The sequence below is a fragment of the Meleagris gallopavo genome, chromosome 4 (genome assembly GCF_000146605.3).
Source record: "Meleagris gallopavo isolate NT-WF06-2002-E0010 breed Aviagen turkey brand Nicholas breeding stock chromosome 4, Turkey_5.1, whole genome shotgun sequence".
Classification (NCBI taxonomy): Eukaryota; Metazoa; Chordata; class Aves; order Galliformes; family Phasianidae; genus Meleagris; species Meleagris gallopavo.
In genome coordinates this window covers 5286248-5307145 of record NC_015014.2, presented here as the reverse complement: position 1 = coordinate 5307145, position 20898 = coordinate 5286248, and the positions used below count along the sequence as shown (strand labels likewise).

At 39.8% G+C, this 20898-nt stretch overlaps 1 protein-coding gene across 1 annotated transcript in view; it reads right to left on the bottom strand.

Annotated features, from left to right (window-relative positions):
• SH3RF1 (SH3 domain containing ring finger 1) overlaps positions 1 to 20460 on the bottom strand; it is a 74431-nt gene extending 53971 nt beyond the window's left edge. Inside the window, exon 1 of the mRNA XM_003205388.4 lies at positions 19962 to 20460. Coding sequence (XP_003205436.1) covers positions 19962 to 20342 — 381 coding nt within the window. The 5' untranslated portion in view covers positions 20343 to 20460. The remainder of the gene's footprint in view (positions 1 to 19961) is intronic.
• Positions 20461 to 20898: the final 438 nt, after the last annotated feature.

Genomic DNA, 20898 nt, shown 5'->3' with positions numbered 1-20898 from the left:
AAGTTTTAAAAACCCTATTAAAAGAAGGCATAATGAAAGTAATTAAGGACCCCATGTGAAAAAGGCTAAAGACAAGACTCTGTGCTAGTTCAAGTGCAATTTTCTGAAGTGAATACGCAACCATTAGTAAAGCAACAGAGACCACCGTGTTCCCATTTACTGAATGGATAAAAGAGTACTTAGACATTAATAAAGTCACTCACAAACACAGCACATTACAGAGTTAATCTAATTTATGCTAAAAAAATATCTGATTTATATTGCTATAATCCACAGGGGTTCTGTAACCAATTTTGCCAAGAGCTGCACGTGTTCTTTTAATACCCTGCTCGCCATTGGGAAATTGCTATTCATTCTGTTTCATCAGTACAATGAATTCCATTTCAACAAGCATGTACATAGAATTGCTGAACACATCTGCAAGTAAGCACCTATAATTTCTCGTGTTACAGAGTTCAAGAGCAAGATGTATCATCCGAAAAACACCACACAGTATTCTAGAGTAAACACCATCAATATGCAGTACTTCCATGTTTGAGATTTCTTATCTCTTACACACACAAAGATCAAAATGTGCTAGAAACAAAACAGTGGGTAGTAAGTATTTGTTAATTATTTAGCAGGAAAAAATGCACATTTAGTGTATTTAATAAATGACACATCACGGATTTCAGCAAGCTTTTTGCAGATTACCAAAACTGACAGATTTAACAGCACAAACCAAAGAAAGGCACAACTTTCCTGATGTACAATCCAGTGGCTAAAACCACCCCCTGCAATCAGATCTACAAGGCAAACAGTGAATAAAGTTTTTAAAACATGAATATGACACCTTTTCATGCTGTCACTGGAAGAACTGAAGATGAATTCAATGTCTCTAGAAGACATCACTACAGCAAATAAGATGTCACTGCCTCTATTTTCTACCCTACTTTCCAGCACTGGGTTATTGTCCCTTTGGCAAGGACAACAGGAAAAACCTGCATGCTAGTTCATTGGCAGCCAGCTCATAACCTGCAGATTAGCCTCAACTGACTGTGTCAGCAACCTTCAGCAGAAGGCAGGAGTGATAACAGCTGAAATTGCCTCAGATAAACCTGTCAAAGATCCTGATTCAGCTCACATACCGACTGAGCGATTTGTCCAGCATCACATATTCACAGCTTAAGAGCTGGAACTTCACAGTATCTTTGTTAGCCTTATCTGCAAGATACTGCTCATTAGCACACTTATTGCTGAGGGCAAAAGATGAAGTTTTTGAATTCATCCTCTATTTTTCCAATTTTTTTTAAGTGCTTCCATTTTTCCATTCCATCACATACAACTTTGACCAAGAAAAAACTCCAAAAGAATACAAAAAAATACAAAAACTTTGCAGTTTATCTAGAATATTATCTCTTGCAAAACAGATTTTTTTCTAATTCATACACCGTCATATATTTTGTACAGCTGAGCTAGGGAGCAACCTTGACGGTATGAATTTGAATTAAACAGATTCACTCTGAAGTCGTGATACAAGGTCATCTCTTTCTCTCCACATTTCTCTCCACAGTAATGTTTCCTTTGTCTTTCTTTTTCAAAAAAAGGAGTCAATCAGTGAAAGGGAAGAAAAATGAGAAATAAAAGACCCAAAAGAAGCAATAGCTTTAGCTGAAAACAAATACAGCTAACTGTCCACAGCAATGAACTGAGATCAACTTTGCTTCCTATTTCTCTTTTTTTGCTTAACTATGAAATCAAAAGTTTAATTTTCTTTCTCCTGATAAACAGGCCAAGCTTCATGACTTCATGACATGGTATTCCATGTTTTGCTTCAAAAACCTGCCATGCTTATTCAATACAAATACTTGAGCTCACCAGAGTAGAAAGAATATGGGAGATGACGATCATATTGTTAATTTTAAAGCAGTGAAAAAAAGTCTAGGAAAAAAAAAAACAACTTGTGGAGGGTTTCCATAAGTCCACAAAACCCAAGCATGGAAGAAAAACTGCCCATTTGGTAGGAAATAAAGATGTGGAGAGGAGATAACGTACCTTGCATGCAACACACAGCTGAACACACAGACCAATATTTTGGTCTGTGTTTGCACATTCATGCACATGGAAGTGAAAACAGCTTTCTCACACAACCTATTATTTGTCTGAAAGGAAATAATGGGCTTCAATCAGAACTCTGGAAATACCACCTTATTTTCACAGCTTGCCAGATTTACTGCAGTTGACAGTAAGATAAACCACTCAAAAATTTCAGCAAAGCAGAAATGTACATCACCCAGTTTTTTAAATGCATCTTGATTATAGGACTTGCAAACTGGATTCAATCTAACTTTGTTCCACTCAAATTTACTTGCTTAGAATTATGGACTTCATCTCCCCATGCTGGGAACAGGACCTAAAAAGCAATCCAATTCATAAATAATATACTCCATAAAATAATTCAGTATAGTAATACAATCGTTTTAACAAGGACTCAGACTAACGTGCCAAATCCTTCAACAGGAAAATAATAACAGAAAAACGCAGTGATTGTTAAGTAATAGATATATATTTATATTAAACTATTAGAATACTATTTGTTGCCCTCCTCCTCCCTAAAAGCTAGCAATACTCACATAACCTCTTTTTGTTATAACAAAATAATTTGCCATAATATATCCATGTGAAATACTAATAAAAAAATAGGAGTTCTTAATTGATACCACCTTCTTGTGACCTTTTTAAACAGTTGTGTGCAGTACCTGTGCACTTAAAGAATTTTTCAGTATCTTCACTATACTTACAGAAAACAGGAAACACTGTCTCACCATACATTTAAATTAAATGCTCTCCTAATCTTAATACTCAGGTTATACATTTTTAAGAGACATTTTTAGGATACGTAAGGTGTAACACAGACCTGAAGTCTTGGCTCTTTCCTTTTCATACCAATAAGTCCATGATTTATCATTCTTGGTTCCTTTAACTGCATCTTAATTAATAAATGAGACCATTCCATTCAAAATTAAGAAGGCAAAATATACTCAGCTGATCACAACCACAGGGCAAGAACTGCAGAACAGCCCACAGCTCATTTCACAGTCATTTTCCAAGTCAGAACTATGACTTTCTGATACAACAGGAAAATTATGACAGGAAAAATATTGTACAAAGTATCTCAAAACAGTTTTTCACATCATACTGAAAATTCTTTTGCCTCATTTGTCCAATACAACACATGCATCAGCATTAAAAGGTACTTGCTGTTCAAAGCTAAGGACTATTTCCTCTGTTAAAAGGAGCTGAACAGTAGTCTCTCTTTCACCTAAAGGTTTTTCCTAACTTCTTTAAAAAAGAAATCATAATTCCAGTTACAATACAATTCCATTACAATAGTTCCAGCACAAAGGTAACCCCAAGTGAAATGGTGCACTTATCCCCCCCATTTTTAGAACCATGAATTAACATGAGCAGGAAAATATGCCTTCAGACAAAATAAAATTCCTCATATTTTTCATTCTACTGGTACTTTCCCTATGCTCTCAAAACTTCTGGTGCAACAGATCTTATTTTTTAAGGGATTCTCCCTCATGTTTCATAAGAGAGCTGAGTACCAACAGCAGCACGGAGCATCTTCGTCAAAGACTATTAAATCTCACATTATTTTATATAAGATTCATTTTAAAAATCCATATTAAATATATACTTAAATACAATGATTTAGGTCAATTCTGAATACCAAAATAGAAAGTCACTGTTGACTGAACATGAAAGTGACAAAAATAAAACAAAAAGTATCTTTATAAATGAAGATAGTAAGGTGACTGAAGGCAATTCGTGTTTGCTCAGTCAAAATGCTGATAGCTCTTCTCTTTCTCTACTTGAAGTAATCCGACTGATTTTCATTTGGAAAATTCACATTAAGCACTGTGAGGCATTTATTTACGGTTTGTTTTCTTAAAACTCTGCCCTCTAATGTAACTGATATATTTTTTAGAGAAGCAAAAAAGGCAAACAAAAAAACCCTGTAAGCCTAGCAAAAGCGTTTTTCTCACTGTGAATGAGTTTGGTTATGTCTGACCTACAGCATGGTACTTTGCCTACACAGGATCCTGAACTGGGGCTGTTCTGTGCTGGTTCATAGCTTCTCCTTTTACTACCTTACATCTGTTTGGTGAGTTTTATATCAGGATGGTAGTGTACCGCCTCCAGAGTCACCTAATATCCTCCCCACAAGCGTAAAACAAACCAACCTTTATTTTGCCTTTGGAAAATGAAGACAGGATAGTAACCCTCGTGCTGATTTGGAGACATTTTTAATTGGACAATACTAAACTCATTAGGTCTTCCTGGATCAAAAATAGGCCTTCCTTTTCCTGGAAAAATCTCCTGATTTTGCCATCCTTGGCCTAAGTTATATCTAAAGGAGAGTACCAATGGCTCCAGCAGTTTGTTTTAACATCTTCCACACACCCCCAGAAAAAGGAAAAGTCTGGGTCATACACTGTTAATAACCTTGGCAGCACGCTCCTCTGCTTCTGCCACTGCCAATACTAATGAAACAAAACTAGACACAAGCGGTCGTTCCTTAGAAACTTGGTGTTAATGCAGCCTGGCTGGAACAATCAGCAACACTTGTATTAATTATTCCTGAGGAACTCAGCCCACGGAGTGCGAAGCCAGCCCAACAGCCTTCTCCCTACACATTCTGCGTCCTTCTAAATGCAAAATTGTAAGAAATAGTTGACACCAAGACAAACTGCAACCAGTTTGAGAAGAGTCAGAAGTGAAGCACCCTGAAGTCAAAAGAGAGTAAGAAAATCAACTCGAGCAACACGATCTACATTTAAAGAAATAATCAAGTGAGACATAACTATGTACATAACGAGATAAACCCACGAAAATTCGCATTTTGATTTTTATTTAAAGTATTGCATAGGTTAAATGGAGGACGTGAAAAGAGAACAAAGGGGTAATTTCCACACAACAGCAGTGCAGCTTTCCAGTGCCAACATTTCATATAGAGCATCACAGTCACTATTATGCCCCCACATGCATGAGTAAAGTACAACAGTTACACTTCACCTGGAGCTGTAAGACAAGTACTCACTTGTAATTCTCAATAACACTACATTTGTATGGCCCTCGTTGTTCTCTTGCCTAGGAGGTAGAAGACTGCAGTTCTATTTTGCTTGTTTTTAAAAGGGAAACAAAAGAATACCACGGTATCACGCTGCTCAGCAGTTCAGTTTAAATACAAATTCACTAGCGAGGCTTTCGAACGCTTTGTGCAATAACTTAAAGCCCCTAAAATTTAATTATCTTTTTCTACCACTTAGAAAGAACGTACCTCACACTGATCTCATGTACGAGAACGTTGCATTGCTAAGAGCAAAAGGGCTAGATGTACTTTGCAACACCATACAAAAAAACTGAGATCCACACACACCTCAATGTAATTTGCAGGTTGTTATTAAGGGAATGGCAAAGGCTACATTGAAATTATTGTTTTTGCTATCTATCTCTCTCAAATTCGACAATAGTTATACAATCCCCACAGACATATAGATGACCTGAAGTGGGTATTCAAAGTTATGTATGCTTTTAAAACTGTATTTTTAAAAGTGAGCAGAGAAAAAAAATTTATGCTTTGATAACCATTAGTTCCTTCCAAAACAATAATACTCCAACATATGAAAGTTTATCTCAAGAGATATTAATTTCTCATTTAACATAGAAGTCAGAAAATTTTCTCCAAAACCAATCCTATCTTTACATCACAGAGGAAAATAAGAAGTCTCACAGCTAACAAATCTTGTCTGATAGCTAAAAATTGAAATGAAAAACTCTACTCACGCTTAATTGTTTTCTTTTTTAGACAAAATAAAATCATTTCACCTCAGCAAGAACATCACTGGGGCCATAAAGGAGCAGGCTAAGAGAAAACAACAAAGATACAGTTTCCATAAAGACTGCCATTAGTATCTGCAATATACTCTGTTTCACCAGTAACAAAAAGGATTCCTGCACTCACCCAGGACACAGAGATCTCACCTACAGCTCCCCTTTCTCTCCAGTCTGACCGAGCAAACCACCACATTCCGACAAGAATTTCCCATAGCCTCTATCGCAGCATTCAGAAAGATAGCAGAGCAGTCCTCTGGCTCCGTGGCCCAAGAACTCACTTGGAAATGGGGACAGTTGGGTTGAAATCCCTTTTCCAAAGGATGCTTTATTTTCACACAGCGGAGCAATTTCAACTTCAGTAAGAGACACCATAAATCTACATAACTGGGCTACTACTATCTCCACTATACATCTGCACAGGAAGTTAAATACTGAACTGAAGACTGAGTTACGCTGATTTAGGTGATTCACTTAAGGTAGATTTAATGCATCCTGACAGAACGACAACACAGAAAGCACGGGACTTCTGTAAGCACCGCTGTTTTTTTTCGGTGCCTTTTGAAAATACTGCGCACAAAGAAGACAAAAAGCAGAGCTAAAATGCAAAGTATTGGTTACATGCAGATCTGAATGGCCAGTCCTTGCTATCCTACCTCCAACAGAGAACTCAAAACACTGTTTACCAACACTCATAAAATCATGACTCTGTAAATAGTACAACCGATGGCTCACACACCTTACCACTGCAGGCTTAACCAGCACCTCCCGTGCTCTCTGGCTCATGTGCATCTCTGCTTCCTTTTTCCCTTCTTACCCCCTCCCCAACTAAATATGGTTCTCCTCAGGCACTACTCAACAGCCAGCCCGCTATCTTTATGCTCACTTGTATCAGGCCTCACAGAGTAGTTTCCCCTGCTGTACATTTACTGTGCTGATCAGCGCCCTGAGCAGCAGCTGCTGTTCTTTCAGGAACACCAACACCAGTGTCCCTTTAGTGAAGGGTATCTGCTGAATTTGTTAATTGTTACCACATCTGTTTTCATGGAAGCCATTAACACTCCTCTGCATTCCAACAGTTTATTTTCCAAAGCATAATTTAATAACAAAGTTCCAGTCTGCCTTTATATTCCTCAAGGTCTTGAAGCTACTGAAATAAAAATACAGTGAGTATTTACCTAAAACCACTTTGGATGCCTTTCTTCTAATAAACTTAACTTTCTGAATAGAAGAAAGAAATCCACAAAAGATTCCTCCTCACACAGCACCAACCAGCTACTTCACTCACAGAGCAATGCACTCAGCTTGGGCTTCAGTACTTGACCCCTAGGCCCAAACCCAGAGCACCACAACGCTGCAGTGCTGCTTCAAGTGAATCCTGGTTGGCATACAGCTTGGTCTCCCTTTTAAGTCAACAGACCATATTCTGCCAAAAGGTTTGTTGTACCCCTCTCCTTCTCCACTAAAGAAGGACCACACAGAAGATATGGAAACATATGGAGGGTGAAAAAAAACACAACCAAATCAGAAGCTGGAAATGTGATCTTCTTTTCTTTCTTCTGACTCCTTTTCTCCAAGCAAACAAGAAAACTCGTGCCAGCCCAGGTAATTCCTAAGCACACCTTTTCCAGTATTCTTGAGTTCAACAGATGAAGAACTGAAATCTGTGGCTTTACCACCTCTACAAGAACAGTGAGAATAGTTTATTAGTAATGAAGCTGCTATTTTCAGAATATTGTGAAGAATCTCAAAGTGCTTTAGAGACTTGTATTAAATAATCTTTTCAGTCCTATCAATTGTTATTCAGGTACGAAGTTCCTTCACCTTCAGCATGTGTTAGAACTGAAATATTCTAAAGCCACACAGCACGTGAAACTATTTCAAAATAAACAACACATGGCATTTTAAGGTAAAAATACATACATACCAGAGGAATACAGAGGACATATGAGTCAACATAATTCCCATTCTCACCTGTTGTCTACTCAGGTTTTCTACAGCAGCCTTTCTATTTCGATGCTCTTCAAAACCTTCCTAAAACATCAGGGCTACCTCTACAGTTTGTTTCTAGAGTACTTCCTCCTCCTCAGGTCTCAAGTTCAATTACAGCAAGTAAAGAGTCATCTGTTTGATCCAGTCTCCTCCCCCTCCATTTCTCCTCCAGAGAAATGTATATACTGATGCAGTTCGTATTCCTTCATCCCAATTCACAATCACCCCACTTTAATTGACCTTTCTGCTCTTTAGCACTCATTGGCACTGAAATTTCTCTTCTTATCAGATACCTCCACTCTGCAGTGTTCTCCCATTCCCCCAGTGAAATGAGTGACCATCTTTGTGCTTCATTAGCTCCTCTGCTCGCCCAGTGCAAGGTCACTCTTGGCATCTCCCAGACCTGGCCAGCACCCCACATGTACTTCCCACGCTCCTGTTTCCACACTGTGTGGATGTGTCAGGCATAGATCCCATGGCTAGGCTGACTTCTTCCCCAGCATGGTTTTCCCAGCCCCTTTCTCTGGCTCCACAACCCGATTCAGGAGATAGATGCAGCTTAAGTCTGACACACCTTGAAGAGCCAAAATTGAACAGATGTGCAGATTGTGGTGGTAGCAAATACCACATTATCTGCATTCCTGTTTCTAGAATTGTGATTTGTGGATTACCGATTGCCTGAAAGATTTACAAGATAGCTCATGAAACAACCACAAAGAAGGTTTTCATTTGCATACAGACAAAGGCAATGAAACAATCTTATTTTTATTTACCTTATTTTATATTGAAAATCTCTTGCAATGCAATAACTGCTTTGTGCTGTAAATGTAAAAGAAAGCACAGGAAAATTCTTTACCTTCCTCCTCCAACAAATAAGCAATAGACCTCTCAGTCTTTTCCTCTCATATTTATTCAGTGTGGTAGCTCATCTTATACTAAATAGCAGCTGAAACTGGCATTTCTCAACTTTCAAAAACCAGTGTAGACCCCAAGACTTATTTCAGGAAGGCCTATATGTCTTTTGAAAGATTATCTATTCATCTGCTTATTGACTATGCCTGTCCTGCTTAGACTGAAGATCTAAGAGGATTACAGAACCTAGTGGCAAGGCTGAAGGCTTGTTAACTTAATAAGGCTATGGATTTAAAACTGTGTTAAATTAAACAGGTTTCAAAAATGGTTTAACTCTGCTAGCGTGGATAAGATTTAAGAGTCTCCTTTCAGATCTTTATCTAGCTCATGAAAAAGACGACCACATGAGACAGCAGCACGCTGACATACACAAACAAGTGAAAGTCCTCGAGAAGTTTGTTTTCTTCTGGCAATCTCCAACCTTCAAAATAAAAGCTTCATCTTTTCTCCAAGGTGCATTACCAATTGCACCTTTACTCTGCTTAAAATAAGTTTCTAGAATAGCTACGCCCTATGCGTGCCAAGTCAGTTACCTGATCATCTCTGAATACTTCTAACATGTAAATCAGTCAGAAGTGTCTGCATTTTTCATTTTTCATACAAATAAAATATAAACTACATAACCTAAAGTAATAGAGCACACTAATGAAGAATAATTTAAAAGACCTGTTTCAAATTATTCAGCATTGATCCTCTCCCATCTCTGTGCAAGCAAGACTACGTTCCTTTAGTTCAGCAGTATGAAAGACTGGTAGGAGCGGGTACTTCTGTCTGTAACCAGAGCTTTTGAAATGCTTGTCTTGGAAAATTGTGCTTCACACAAGATAAAACAGTGCTTTTGTTCTTCAAAAACCTTTCTAATGTCCATGTGTATTTTCAAAGTCTAGGTACTGAAAAGGAATTCAAGAGAGGTAATATATACGTCTTTCCTTTATTAAAAGGGGAATAGTTACTTCATCTTACTGTAATGTCAATGACATGAACAAAATTAGTTTTATTAATGAAAATACATTACAGAATGAGGAAAGTGTTCCACTGCTTCTGAGTGCTTCAGCTGTGAGGAAGTTCAACAAAACATTCGCTGGTGTCAGACTTCACTTATACCAAAAATTAAGACTGCTGTGCAACACTGACGGCACTTGCTCTTAAGAGGAGAAGGATATTTGTATTAATTTTTTTAAGCACCTTTCAAATGCTCACCTGTAATCCAAAATACATTTATGATATATAGTTTACTTCCCAACTTGAAATTATCAAGCTATACTTCACACACTTACAGAAAGTAGAAATGGACAACCCACACTTAGCTCTAAAGAAACAGAGTAAGAACAGTTAAACTCCCCCTCTAAGACCTTCCATTTCAAAAGCTAACAAGTGACACTACATCCATACATTTATACCACATCTTAAAACTTCTTCTTGGAAGGCAGAATTTATCAGAACAGTTTTAAACCCAATTACTGTGTAAAAGAAATAGCATATAAATGCATCCAAGGGAATCACGTACCCATTTTGAGGATGAGACACACAGGCTGTTTTTATACTTCCAAGTTTAAGCATTTACAGTGCAGATGGAAAAACAAAAATTAATCAAGGGTCACCTGAGACAGAGAAGACCCAGCCAATAAATTCAATTACTTCAAACTCTGAAGTGTTGACATTCCTGTGCTACAAAAACCTTATGCTGGATAATAAAAATCACATGCTTGAGTGTCACATAAGCGTCAAATGAGCGTCACAATCATAAGCTCATAAGGGTACACTGGTAAGTGATTTCCACAATGGATTGCTCATGTTTGCCACAATTGATTTTCACCTACCTAGCAGCTCAGATTCCCACCTTAGCAATGGTGTGTGTAAATGGAACACGAAGAGTTCCGCTGAACTGTGGTGTAACATTTTCCCTTCAGCTGTACAGTCCAAACATGCATGTTTCCACAGAACTCTGAACGGCATTTTGAAGTTATGCATATAGGCATCAGATCGTGGAATCACTGAATGGTTTGGGTTGGAAGGGACATTAAAGATCGTTCAGTTCCAACACCTCTGCAGTGAGCTGGGTTGCCAGCTGTTAGATCACGAAGACAAAGAATTCCAAATGCTGAACTCAGCTTATGTGAAGTGATTATGCAGTATCTCCAGAACGATGACCAGCTCATCTGTAGCCTCAACTGGATCTCAGCAGAACTAAAATGTTTTGGTTTTGATCGAGTTTCTTTTTATGTTTTTTTGGTTGTTTTTGCTTTTTTTTTTTTAGCTGTTGTTTTGGCTTTATTTCTTAAAGAAGTGACTCATCCTGTCAGGAAATTACATGGCAATTTGTTAATACCAAAACACAACTCTGTACAGCTGCTAAACGAAAGAGTAGAACAGACATTTGTTTTTATTGGCATTTTAGCACTGCACTGATAATGACAAGTATTTTATCTCCTTTAGAGAAAGATATGGAATACTGCAGAGACCATTCTGTTCCTTTTTTTTTTTTTGCTCTCCATGTTAGCATCAGCAAGCCAGAACGCCATACAGACTGACCTGTCCTTCACAGGTAGAATGTACACATCTCACATTCATTGCTGTAACCAGGAAGCCATAGAGAAGCCACAGAGATCTGTGCAAACAGGATTACGGTGTCCTTAGCCTCCCCCCTCTCACCCAGTCTAATCCCCTCTCTGCACCATTTAAAGTTTCTGACTCATGGAAGAGACAACAGTATTACTTATCTGCTTAGGGAGTACTTTTAAGAAAACTGAGGATGATTATATGCATACGCTTTAGAAAAACACCTGAGTCCTGATAATTTCCTGACTTTAGGAGGATGGAGAAGAGAAAGAGACGACTTAACTGCTCACCTCTGTGCTGACCAAACCAGCTAGGGGCCCAACCTACACGCAGTCCAAGCAGTACCTACAGGATGAGCACAAATGAAAGCAGTGACTCAAGCACAATGCAGCAAGGCTTTCACTGGGATGATGCCCCCAGCCCAATGATCAAGCATGACAACTGGGGTATTTTAAAAGAAAAGCAAAGAAATTAGCATAGTACAACTGACCCAAGAATTCACTGTTGATTTTCCAAGATGAAGTTTTTCTGCCTAGAAGAGAGGCATCTGGTTGGGACTTAGACATAACAGATGCACACTTCCCTTTGTGTAAGAAGGGTAATGTGTGGACAGAGCTGACCAGGTGATATTTCAGCTTCAATTACTGAGACACATTTCTATCCACACTAAGATACACGCACAGCCAGTGATAAAAAGGAGAAGGCACTCCTTTCACAACTGAAGGAGGCTAATCAACATAGCAGCACTAACCTATGCTTTATAGTCCTCATTCATTCAGTAGGTAATCATAAACACCATGCGAGTTTCTGCAGTCCAGACACATCAGAGTATCTTTTTTCCTTGTTGCTTATTTTATTTTCCTTAAGTTTGACACAGGCCAGGGGAAGTTGGACAGGACAGGGAAGCAAGATATGTTTTCTTTTCTTTGGAAGAAGTACACTACATAAGATCAGAGATCATATGGTTGAATAAAGGACAACGATGGAGCCAAAGGAAGAAGCTAAGCATATGATACAAAGAAGGCACTGCAATGGGAAGTCCTCTGAAAGACAAACAAGTGAAGAGAAGAATTTTAAGTTTTATTAGTACAGCTGCAGTTTTAGGAATGCAGAGAACAACAGGCCTACATGTACGTGTAAAATGAGGAAGAGGAAATACCACCTAAAAACCATTTCACTCAGGTAAAGGAGAGGGATGAAGAAAGATTTCTTGCTGAGCCCCATTTTAATCACCCCCTCTAGCTTCTCCTACCTTACAGTGCATCTACTAAGCCACAGAATTAGAGACACCAATCATAAAAAAGCTCAGCAAAATGCTGAAAGACACGCAGCAATAGTACTACTGTGACTTTTATTTTTAAATTAGAACCTGGACCATCTATGTAAAGCAATTGTAAAATTGTATTTGTACTGATTTCTATGGTAATAAAGAGAAAAAGAAGATTTTTATATCAATTTAAAAAAAAAGACTGCTGCCCTTCATAAACCTATTAAAAATACAGGCTTTAAGCTTCTTTTTTGTGCAGAAGTTTATGTTTTCCCGAATGATCAAAGCAATAACCTGTAAATAGCCAAGTTAGAGTGCAAAAAAAAAAAAGACACTATAATATCACTAAGTTTTAAACATATCTACAGTGATGGAGGAATACCAATATTAAATCAGGAAATGAAAGGAAATTAAGACAGGCCATCCTCTTCCTGAAGAGAAAAAAATTACAGATATGCCACTCTGAAGGTAATGCCTCATTTATTTCCAAGGAAACTACAACAGATACGAAGAGCACAATAACACTATTTGATAAGGGAACTCCCAGCTGCAAAACACTACTTTTTAAACACAGTCACTAAAATTAGTTATGCATTTTTGCCAGCCATGAAGAAAAGCCTACATGCTGTGCTTGTGAAAAAAAAAAAGTGCACCAGCAGAGCTGGCCCAGTGTCACAGCTGCTATCACAGCAGTGTTGCTAGGAAAATGTTGCTCACACAGTCCATCTTTCATTGGCCTGGAAGCCAGAAGGCACCAAATCTGGACTACACAGTAGGTGTGGTAGGATAGTACAGCCAATACAGGCAATGTACACTACTGTTTTGAAACTGCTATGTTGTTCCTGTGTTGCAATAGAGAGGTTCTCTTCTCTGGCCTGACTCTGGAAGTCTGAGTCTTCAGCTTAGTCAGCATCACAATCAGATGATGTCAGAGCTCACGGTTTGTCCAGGTTCCAGGAAATCCATAAGGATCACCCCTTTCCAATCCCAGAAGACAGTGCACATCACCTTACACACAGAGGGCAGCACCTTGAACTTTTTCCACTGATGGGGAATTCACACCAATCCTCAGACTGCAATTTTAACTCCATCTCACAGACACAACACCACATCTTGTCACCAGTAATGATGTCAACGGGTGCCATTTTTTCCTGCATGGAGGAATTCAATGACACACCTTTGTTTCATACGCACTTCTACGTCAGACACCATTCTGTTAGGCTGTCCTGCTACCGTCTGTCACACAGAAACAAAACAGACCACAATATTGGTGAGAAGTCTCTACTGCCATACCACCATCTGCCCCCAGTGTCGTGGGCCAACGTCATAAATAGGAGGCATTACTTTCAGAGCAGCCCTCATACAACACTACTATGAACATGCAAAAATGTAAGAGAGCGACAAAACCAGAAGATTTAAGGGCCAAATAAACACTGCGGATTTGTTTTTGAGTTTGGTTTGGTGTTGGTTTTTTTTTAGGTCAAGTTACTTCAAAACCTAATTAGGTATAATAAAGGAACCATAGCAGTTTCTCACCTATTTCGTCAAGCAGATTACTGTTAGCTTGCAGAGAAAGACTGCTATCAAAGTTCAAAGCATGGAATTAAATATTTCAGCGCTAGCAGTGTCATTCACATTAGATATTCTCTTTTCATTCCTTTCAAAATACAGTCACGTCTACACACAAGTCTTCCAGTCAGATACAAATTTCCCAAGATAAAGAATGGAACATCAGCTTCCAGCTATTTTTAAGCATCTCAGTGAAGAAAAGGCAGATATTTACGTGGCTATCAAACACCCAAATACAAAAGGAAATCCTTTTTACAAATCAACACTAGGCACTGGACCATCTCTGGTCCAGGAAATGGATTATCAACAGCTCTTCAGTAATCTGGAAGTCAACTATTTAGTGAGTGCACTGTGGTATCTACTGACCTCAGCTGAGACTGTGGACCCATTGTAAAACACTATACATCCATCCAAAATAAAAAGTCAATCCTTGCCCTACAGAGTACACAGTTTAAATACCAGCTCAGACAAAGGACGTACTATCAGTCATATCTGCAGATGGGAAACAGAGGCACAAAGGGCTGTGGATGACTTGGCTCAAGGTTATAACAGACATCTGTGGGAAAGCCAGGAACTGAGCCTGGAAGCATTGACTCCTAGCCCAGTATTTTCAGATAGAGACAATTCTTCCTATTGCTCGTCCTCCTTCTCTCTACTTAATTAGTTATCTAGCAGCCAGACACATTAATAAAGAGATCATCTGCTATCCTTCTATATTCATAATCTCCGTTAAATTTTTATCTGGCTTAACAAGGCATAAAGAAGGCTTACAAAGAAGTAATTAAAATGGTACAAGCAATTGTAGATGTAAAATCAAAATCTGTTGTTTCAGAAAGCGTGAGAGGCAACAGAAGTGCATGTGCATGTTTTAGAGAGACTTCTCAAAATATTTCCTAATCATGTCTGCCAAATACAAACGAGCACCTCTCCCTGCAGTCAGCACAGCAAGCCCCTCTGAGTTGCACCTTGCCTCTTCCTACTTTTCTAAGGAAGGACACATGCAGAAATGTGATTCAAACTGCACAGACAACAGTAAACTGTTCTTAAAAAAAAAAGGAAGCAGATTTGGTACAAATACAGACACCAAAAATCAAGCACTGCCAGGTAATGAGTTCCTAACTTATCAGCACAAATACCAGGCATGAAACTAACTGCATGTTTCTACAACAGCGGATTTTTTCTAAGAGGAACACTTTACAACCTGGTCTATCATCACAATAGGGGCCTCTTCCAAGTGTCCTATTGGTAAACATCTGCATTTCTGAGTACTGTTTTGTTCTGAGCAGATTTTAAACACATGTTCCATTCAACATCTGCTGTTATGCATGGTCAAAACCCCAAGTGGACCTCATGTTTATTTTCAATCCTTTGTTAAAGTTGCAGATCTATGTATAGCACATTTGCAATCCCACTGTTTTCTTCTGACATAAACAAAGACTTGCCAAGGTATCAGCTGACCAGTGAGCACCATGCCTACAGCTGCAACACTCACTTGAGCTCCCTGCAGGTCCACGAATCCTGCCCAAAAGTCCAGCTGTGTAGGCTGCCAGCACGGCCTCTTTTCCTTCAGAGCTCTTGAGCACAAAGGAAACCTGACTGCCAACACCACCCATCAAATCTGACAGATAAACAGGTCACACTTCCCAGGCCCTACCAGAAAAGAAGGCAGCCCATCATACCTGCTGCCCAAAGCTGAGCACCCAGTTCAGACACAACCACTGGGAAGAGACAGTCTGGATCTCTCTCTTCTCCTTCTTGGCCTTACAGCTGCTTCAGCAGTTCCTATTAGAATGCAATGTTTGCTGCTGTAGTAACAACACGGAGTTTAAGCTCTGACTGTTAAAATCTTAAACCTGGGGTACTGTTTGAACCTGGGGTACACCCACATGAGAATGGAAGCGTGGGGTCACAACACAATGCCAGACAGTCACGTATTCATCAGTAGAAGCCTGTGGAATAAGATTTTGTTTGCGGGCTTCTTTTCTCCTCAGTTTAGAAGAAGATATCTCAAACAGCTGAGATGTTAGTGGTTAAGAAAAATGGAATGCACAGAGCAAGAATTTATTAAAGAAATGAGAAAGCCCCTTCAGCACCTTAAGTGAGCTTCCTAAGAGCCTGTAATGTTCCTTTACCTTCTTGTTTCAAAGAAACATTACCATCTGTGGTGAAGACTCCGCTTTTAAGATGAAAATGAAGAAAAAAAGGAAAGAGCTTTATGACTGACTGTTCCAATTTCTGCACTGTAAGATTTCTCTATAACATTTCTCACTCAGATTACACCATCATTCAGCATAAGCATCAACTCCATCAGGCTTGGCCAATTTTTGAGCTATTCATACTTTTTCTTCTGGGAAGGAAAAACATTTTAATCTCTCACTTATCTGTTGCCTGGACCAAGTTTAGGCAAAATAGATGAAAGGGTTGAAAGGGACCTCAAGGATCGTGAATCTTCAAACCCCTGCCACATGCAGGGCCACCAACCTCCTCATTTAATACTAAACCAGGCTGCCCAGGGCCCCATCCAACCTGGCTTTGAGCACCTCCAGGGATGGAGCATCCACAACCTCTCTGGGCAGCTTTCAGACCATCTAGACAGCTCCATTCAAGATTCTGTGGAAAAGACAGCCCTAACTTTGTTAACTATTCAGACCATAAATAAACTAGCAGGAAAACGTATAGCTTTTTTCCCCCTTGAATTTGTACTGCCCAAGACATACACGTCTACCAACTTAAAACCTATCCTCTGCTACAGCAATTAGAACATTCTCCAGCACCTCCTAACTTATGCCCACAGCTAGGTTTAAGCCTCCAGCAATAAGCATGCCCTCGTAAATCTGCCATAAGGAACTTAAGATAATACCTGCCTGACATACCTTGTGGAAGTGACAAGATGCATAATAAGAGCAGAAATTTAAAAGCAAGCATCTTCAAATGTTCACACGCTCCTTTTAAGAAAGCAAACTGTTCACACAGCCCCTCACAGTAGACCAAAATAGTTTGCTCCTGATGACCAGACCCAGGCAGATCTAACAGCATGCTGCACTTCTTAAAGCTCTGTCCAACTGCCAAACTAGCTGAAAGTTTTCACTTAAAAAGGCACCAAATTATTGTCCACACCAAGAAGAAAAAGGTCAACCGCTACTTGATCTCCCAGGCAAGCTGGTTACTCAGAACATCAGAGCTGGGCACCCAGCTAAGGCAACTTCCATCAGGCATAGCACTGTGCTGCCTTTGTCCAACTGGCAGCCAGGGAAAGGTGCAGAGGGCTTTCTGCATCAAGACAGAAGGGAACACATACAGGTTAAGAACTCATACAGGTTACAGAAAGAAACAGGGCGACTGCAGAGGGAGGAATATGAGGTGCAAGTAACATTAACCTCCATCACCCCCAGCTTTATTAGATTTAAGGCACAAGGAATCATTTGTTTGTTTATTGCCATGTGTCACCACATAGACTCAGAGAATGCAATATAGGTAGAACTCTAAAACAACAGGGCTGGCAGTCTCATAGCCATTGATACAGTTCAGGAAATGGCGTTGCAGTACATGCTGAATTAACCTTTTCTCTCAACTATAGCATCCTCTGAAAGGGCGTTTCTGAGTTTAGTATTACTTCAGGGTATAAGCAGAATGTTTATGACTTGACAGCCTTCATCCACATTCACTTCATTTAACGTAACAGCAACTTTCATTTATTAGTTCCCCTTCAGCAAAATTAGTTCAGGAAATCTGACTCTGCCAGTCATCCAGAAACAGATTTTCCTCCCCAGCTCCCAGAGAAGAACAGTATTTGAAACCATCTTGATGCTATAGTTCACAAAACAAATACAACATTCACTTCAACCGTCCATTAAACTGGCATTTTGTCTTCTGAACTTTATTTTTTTTAAACACTTTAACGTAGAAAAAGGAAATACTGTTCCTTTATCCCCATTATCATTCCTCAGAGTAGGCTCATTCTTAGAAGCATTGCCCTCATTAAAAGAAGGCTCTGGACAAAGTGGACAGAGGATGAGAGATCATCTTTCCTCTCTCCCAAAGGAAAGAAGACACAAGAATGCCTGTGTTACTCTAAACAGCTTTGAAGCTCCAGAAACAAAGACTTATTCAGACTTACTGTAAAACACTGACATCTACCACTAGCAGACACAGAGTATCAATTAATTACAGGAGGAATCCACATGGTCAGAATTTTAATGGCACATGGTACAGAACAGCTCATGAATTGAAGCAACATTCCATACGTTATCACTTTCTACTCTGTACAACATCTGGAAATGTAAGCATTCCACAATATCCTGTTGTGCAACATCGGAAAAGAATATTCCATATTCCATTTTAATATTTTTCTAGTGAGGCTTTGAGAAACTCCAGTGTGCACTCACTTGCATGTGCACTACATTCCTACACCACAAGTCTTCTCCTCCAAAAAGGCATCCCTGAAAACACACAACCATGCAAAAACAAGTTATATGGATATTTTTGCTTTATTTTGAGTTGAAGAGCTTCTGAAAACACAAGATGTCATAGCAAACTCCTTAAGGTTATGGAGGAGACCAGATGATTGGTTTTGATTCTGCTGGTGTTTCTTTACAGAACTTTTTTTTAAGGCTTAGCTTCTGAAACAGAAGTACATGACCTCCTCTCCCTTACCAACATACACACACAGATCAAAACTCATTAGCAGGAAGCAGCATGACATTCATCACTGTTATATTCTAGAGAGAAGAACCTAATGAGATTACCCAGCAGCTAAAACAACACAATCTAATGGAGGAACACCTGTGCTTGAAATTCTCATGCAAACTTAAGAAGATGTTTTAGAGATGCCAGTCATGTTTATTTATCTCCAGAAGTATTTATAAGCTTTTCCTCATTTGGTAAGTAAACAAAAACATTCAGATGTACTTGAAGATAGACTAGTCTTGCCAAATACACGTTTAAACCCTCTCCTTGAAACTCCATAGGACATTTTGCTAAACTCAGCAAGAAGGAAAAAACATGAGTCGTTAAGAAATTGCACTTCCATCATGGGAACTCAGGACAGGCAACATCCCCAGGTGGGCAGCAGGACCCTTCAGAGAAGCCAATCTGCCTTGCTGTTAAGACATAACAGAGCAAGGTCGGTAGTCTTGTAAATGGATATTTCCTGATAAGGACTCTAGAGTGGATAACCATAAACAAGGCCACTGCAGTCTCAATTATAAAGCACAACAAAGTTCACAGGTTGCATGAATCTCGTGAAGGAACCAGAGCATAGGCTTAAGACAATGTTTGCCAATTACAGCACACAGATTGTTCTAATTGCTTAAAAAAATACTTTCAAGAAGAAAAGGACTGACAGGATGAGGACTGAAAGGACAAACGAACTTACCAGACCATGGCAATTCACAGATCTCTTCTTTTTCAAAGTCAAAGCCTAGCTCTTTAGAAGCCAAAGGCAAAACTTTCATCATCCTCAACACGAACTTCACTTCCCTCCCATTTTTAATACTCATCGTACCTACTTTGCAGGAAGTGTACAGATAACCAGAAAGGGCAAGAGCCAAAGTAAGATCTCCAGTATGAAAGTATTATACCTAACTCATCAATATTTACACAGCAATAAACCATCACCGATAAGAGAACTGATGCTAGACATCCGCAACAACTGTCCAAAATAATTTGTTTTGCCACATTTACTACCTACTGACCGATCTTATCCTGAAACAAAGGCAAATAACATTTTGAAGCCGTGAGGAAAAGGATTGCAACAAAATATATCACATTCCCTCCTACTTACCCTAACAGGAGGGCTCCGTGCTTGCACCCTTTGCTGTTGCCCAGCCTGAGAGCTCTGCAGGTCCTTGGATCCGCAATTAGCGGTGATGGGGACCCTTAAATTATTTGCACCCCCCGTCCCACCAACAGTGCCAGGCTTCCGCGGCCGCTGTTTGATGCCATCCAGTAGTCTAACAAGCAAAATGTTGCTCGGAAGTTCATCAACACTGCAGTCCACTAAAGTCCTGCACTCCGGGCAGCGAAGCTCATTCCGAGAGCTCACGATACCCAGCAGGCAGCGTTTGCAGAACGTGTGTTGGCAAGGCAAGACTTTCGCCGAGGCATCGAGGCGCTCCAAGCACACAGGGCACTCCAACAGATCCAGCAGAGCTGATTCATCCATTTTCTTCGCAGCGCTTAACCAAAAAACCGAATCTTCACAGTGCGTTTTGAGGATTCCAGGGCTATCATGTTACATCCATTCCTCTTCTGGCTGCGCTCTGAAATTTTTTGAGGGAGAAAGGCATTAGGAAGCTTGAAAAAGACTCACCGGGTCCACTTTCCCTTAAGATATACCTACAACGAGCCAAACGTTGCACCTCTAGACTCTAATCCAATGCTGCGTATTCAATATAGGAAAGGAACCTCGAAATAGCACTAAATAACAACCACAGCCTACATTTAGGCACCCGATTAGCACAAATACCACGGCAAACAGTAAGAGCCGGGGGTTCGAATCCGAGCCGTACGGCAATCGGTTGTACCTGGGCAGCGCCGCCGGGAGGGAGGAAGGAGAGCGGGAGCGCGGTGCCAGGCGCGCCAGAGCCGCGGAGCCGCGGCGCGACTTGCGTAGCCCCTTCGGCCGGTTCCCGCCCCTTCGGACGACGTCGACCAAACGGCCACCACGTACGGGGACTACGGGTTTTTATTTTTTTTTTTTTTTTTTTTTTTTTTTTTTT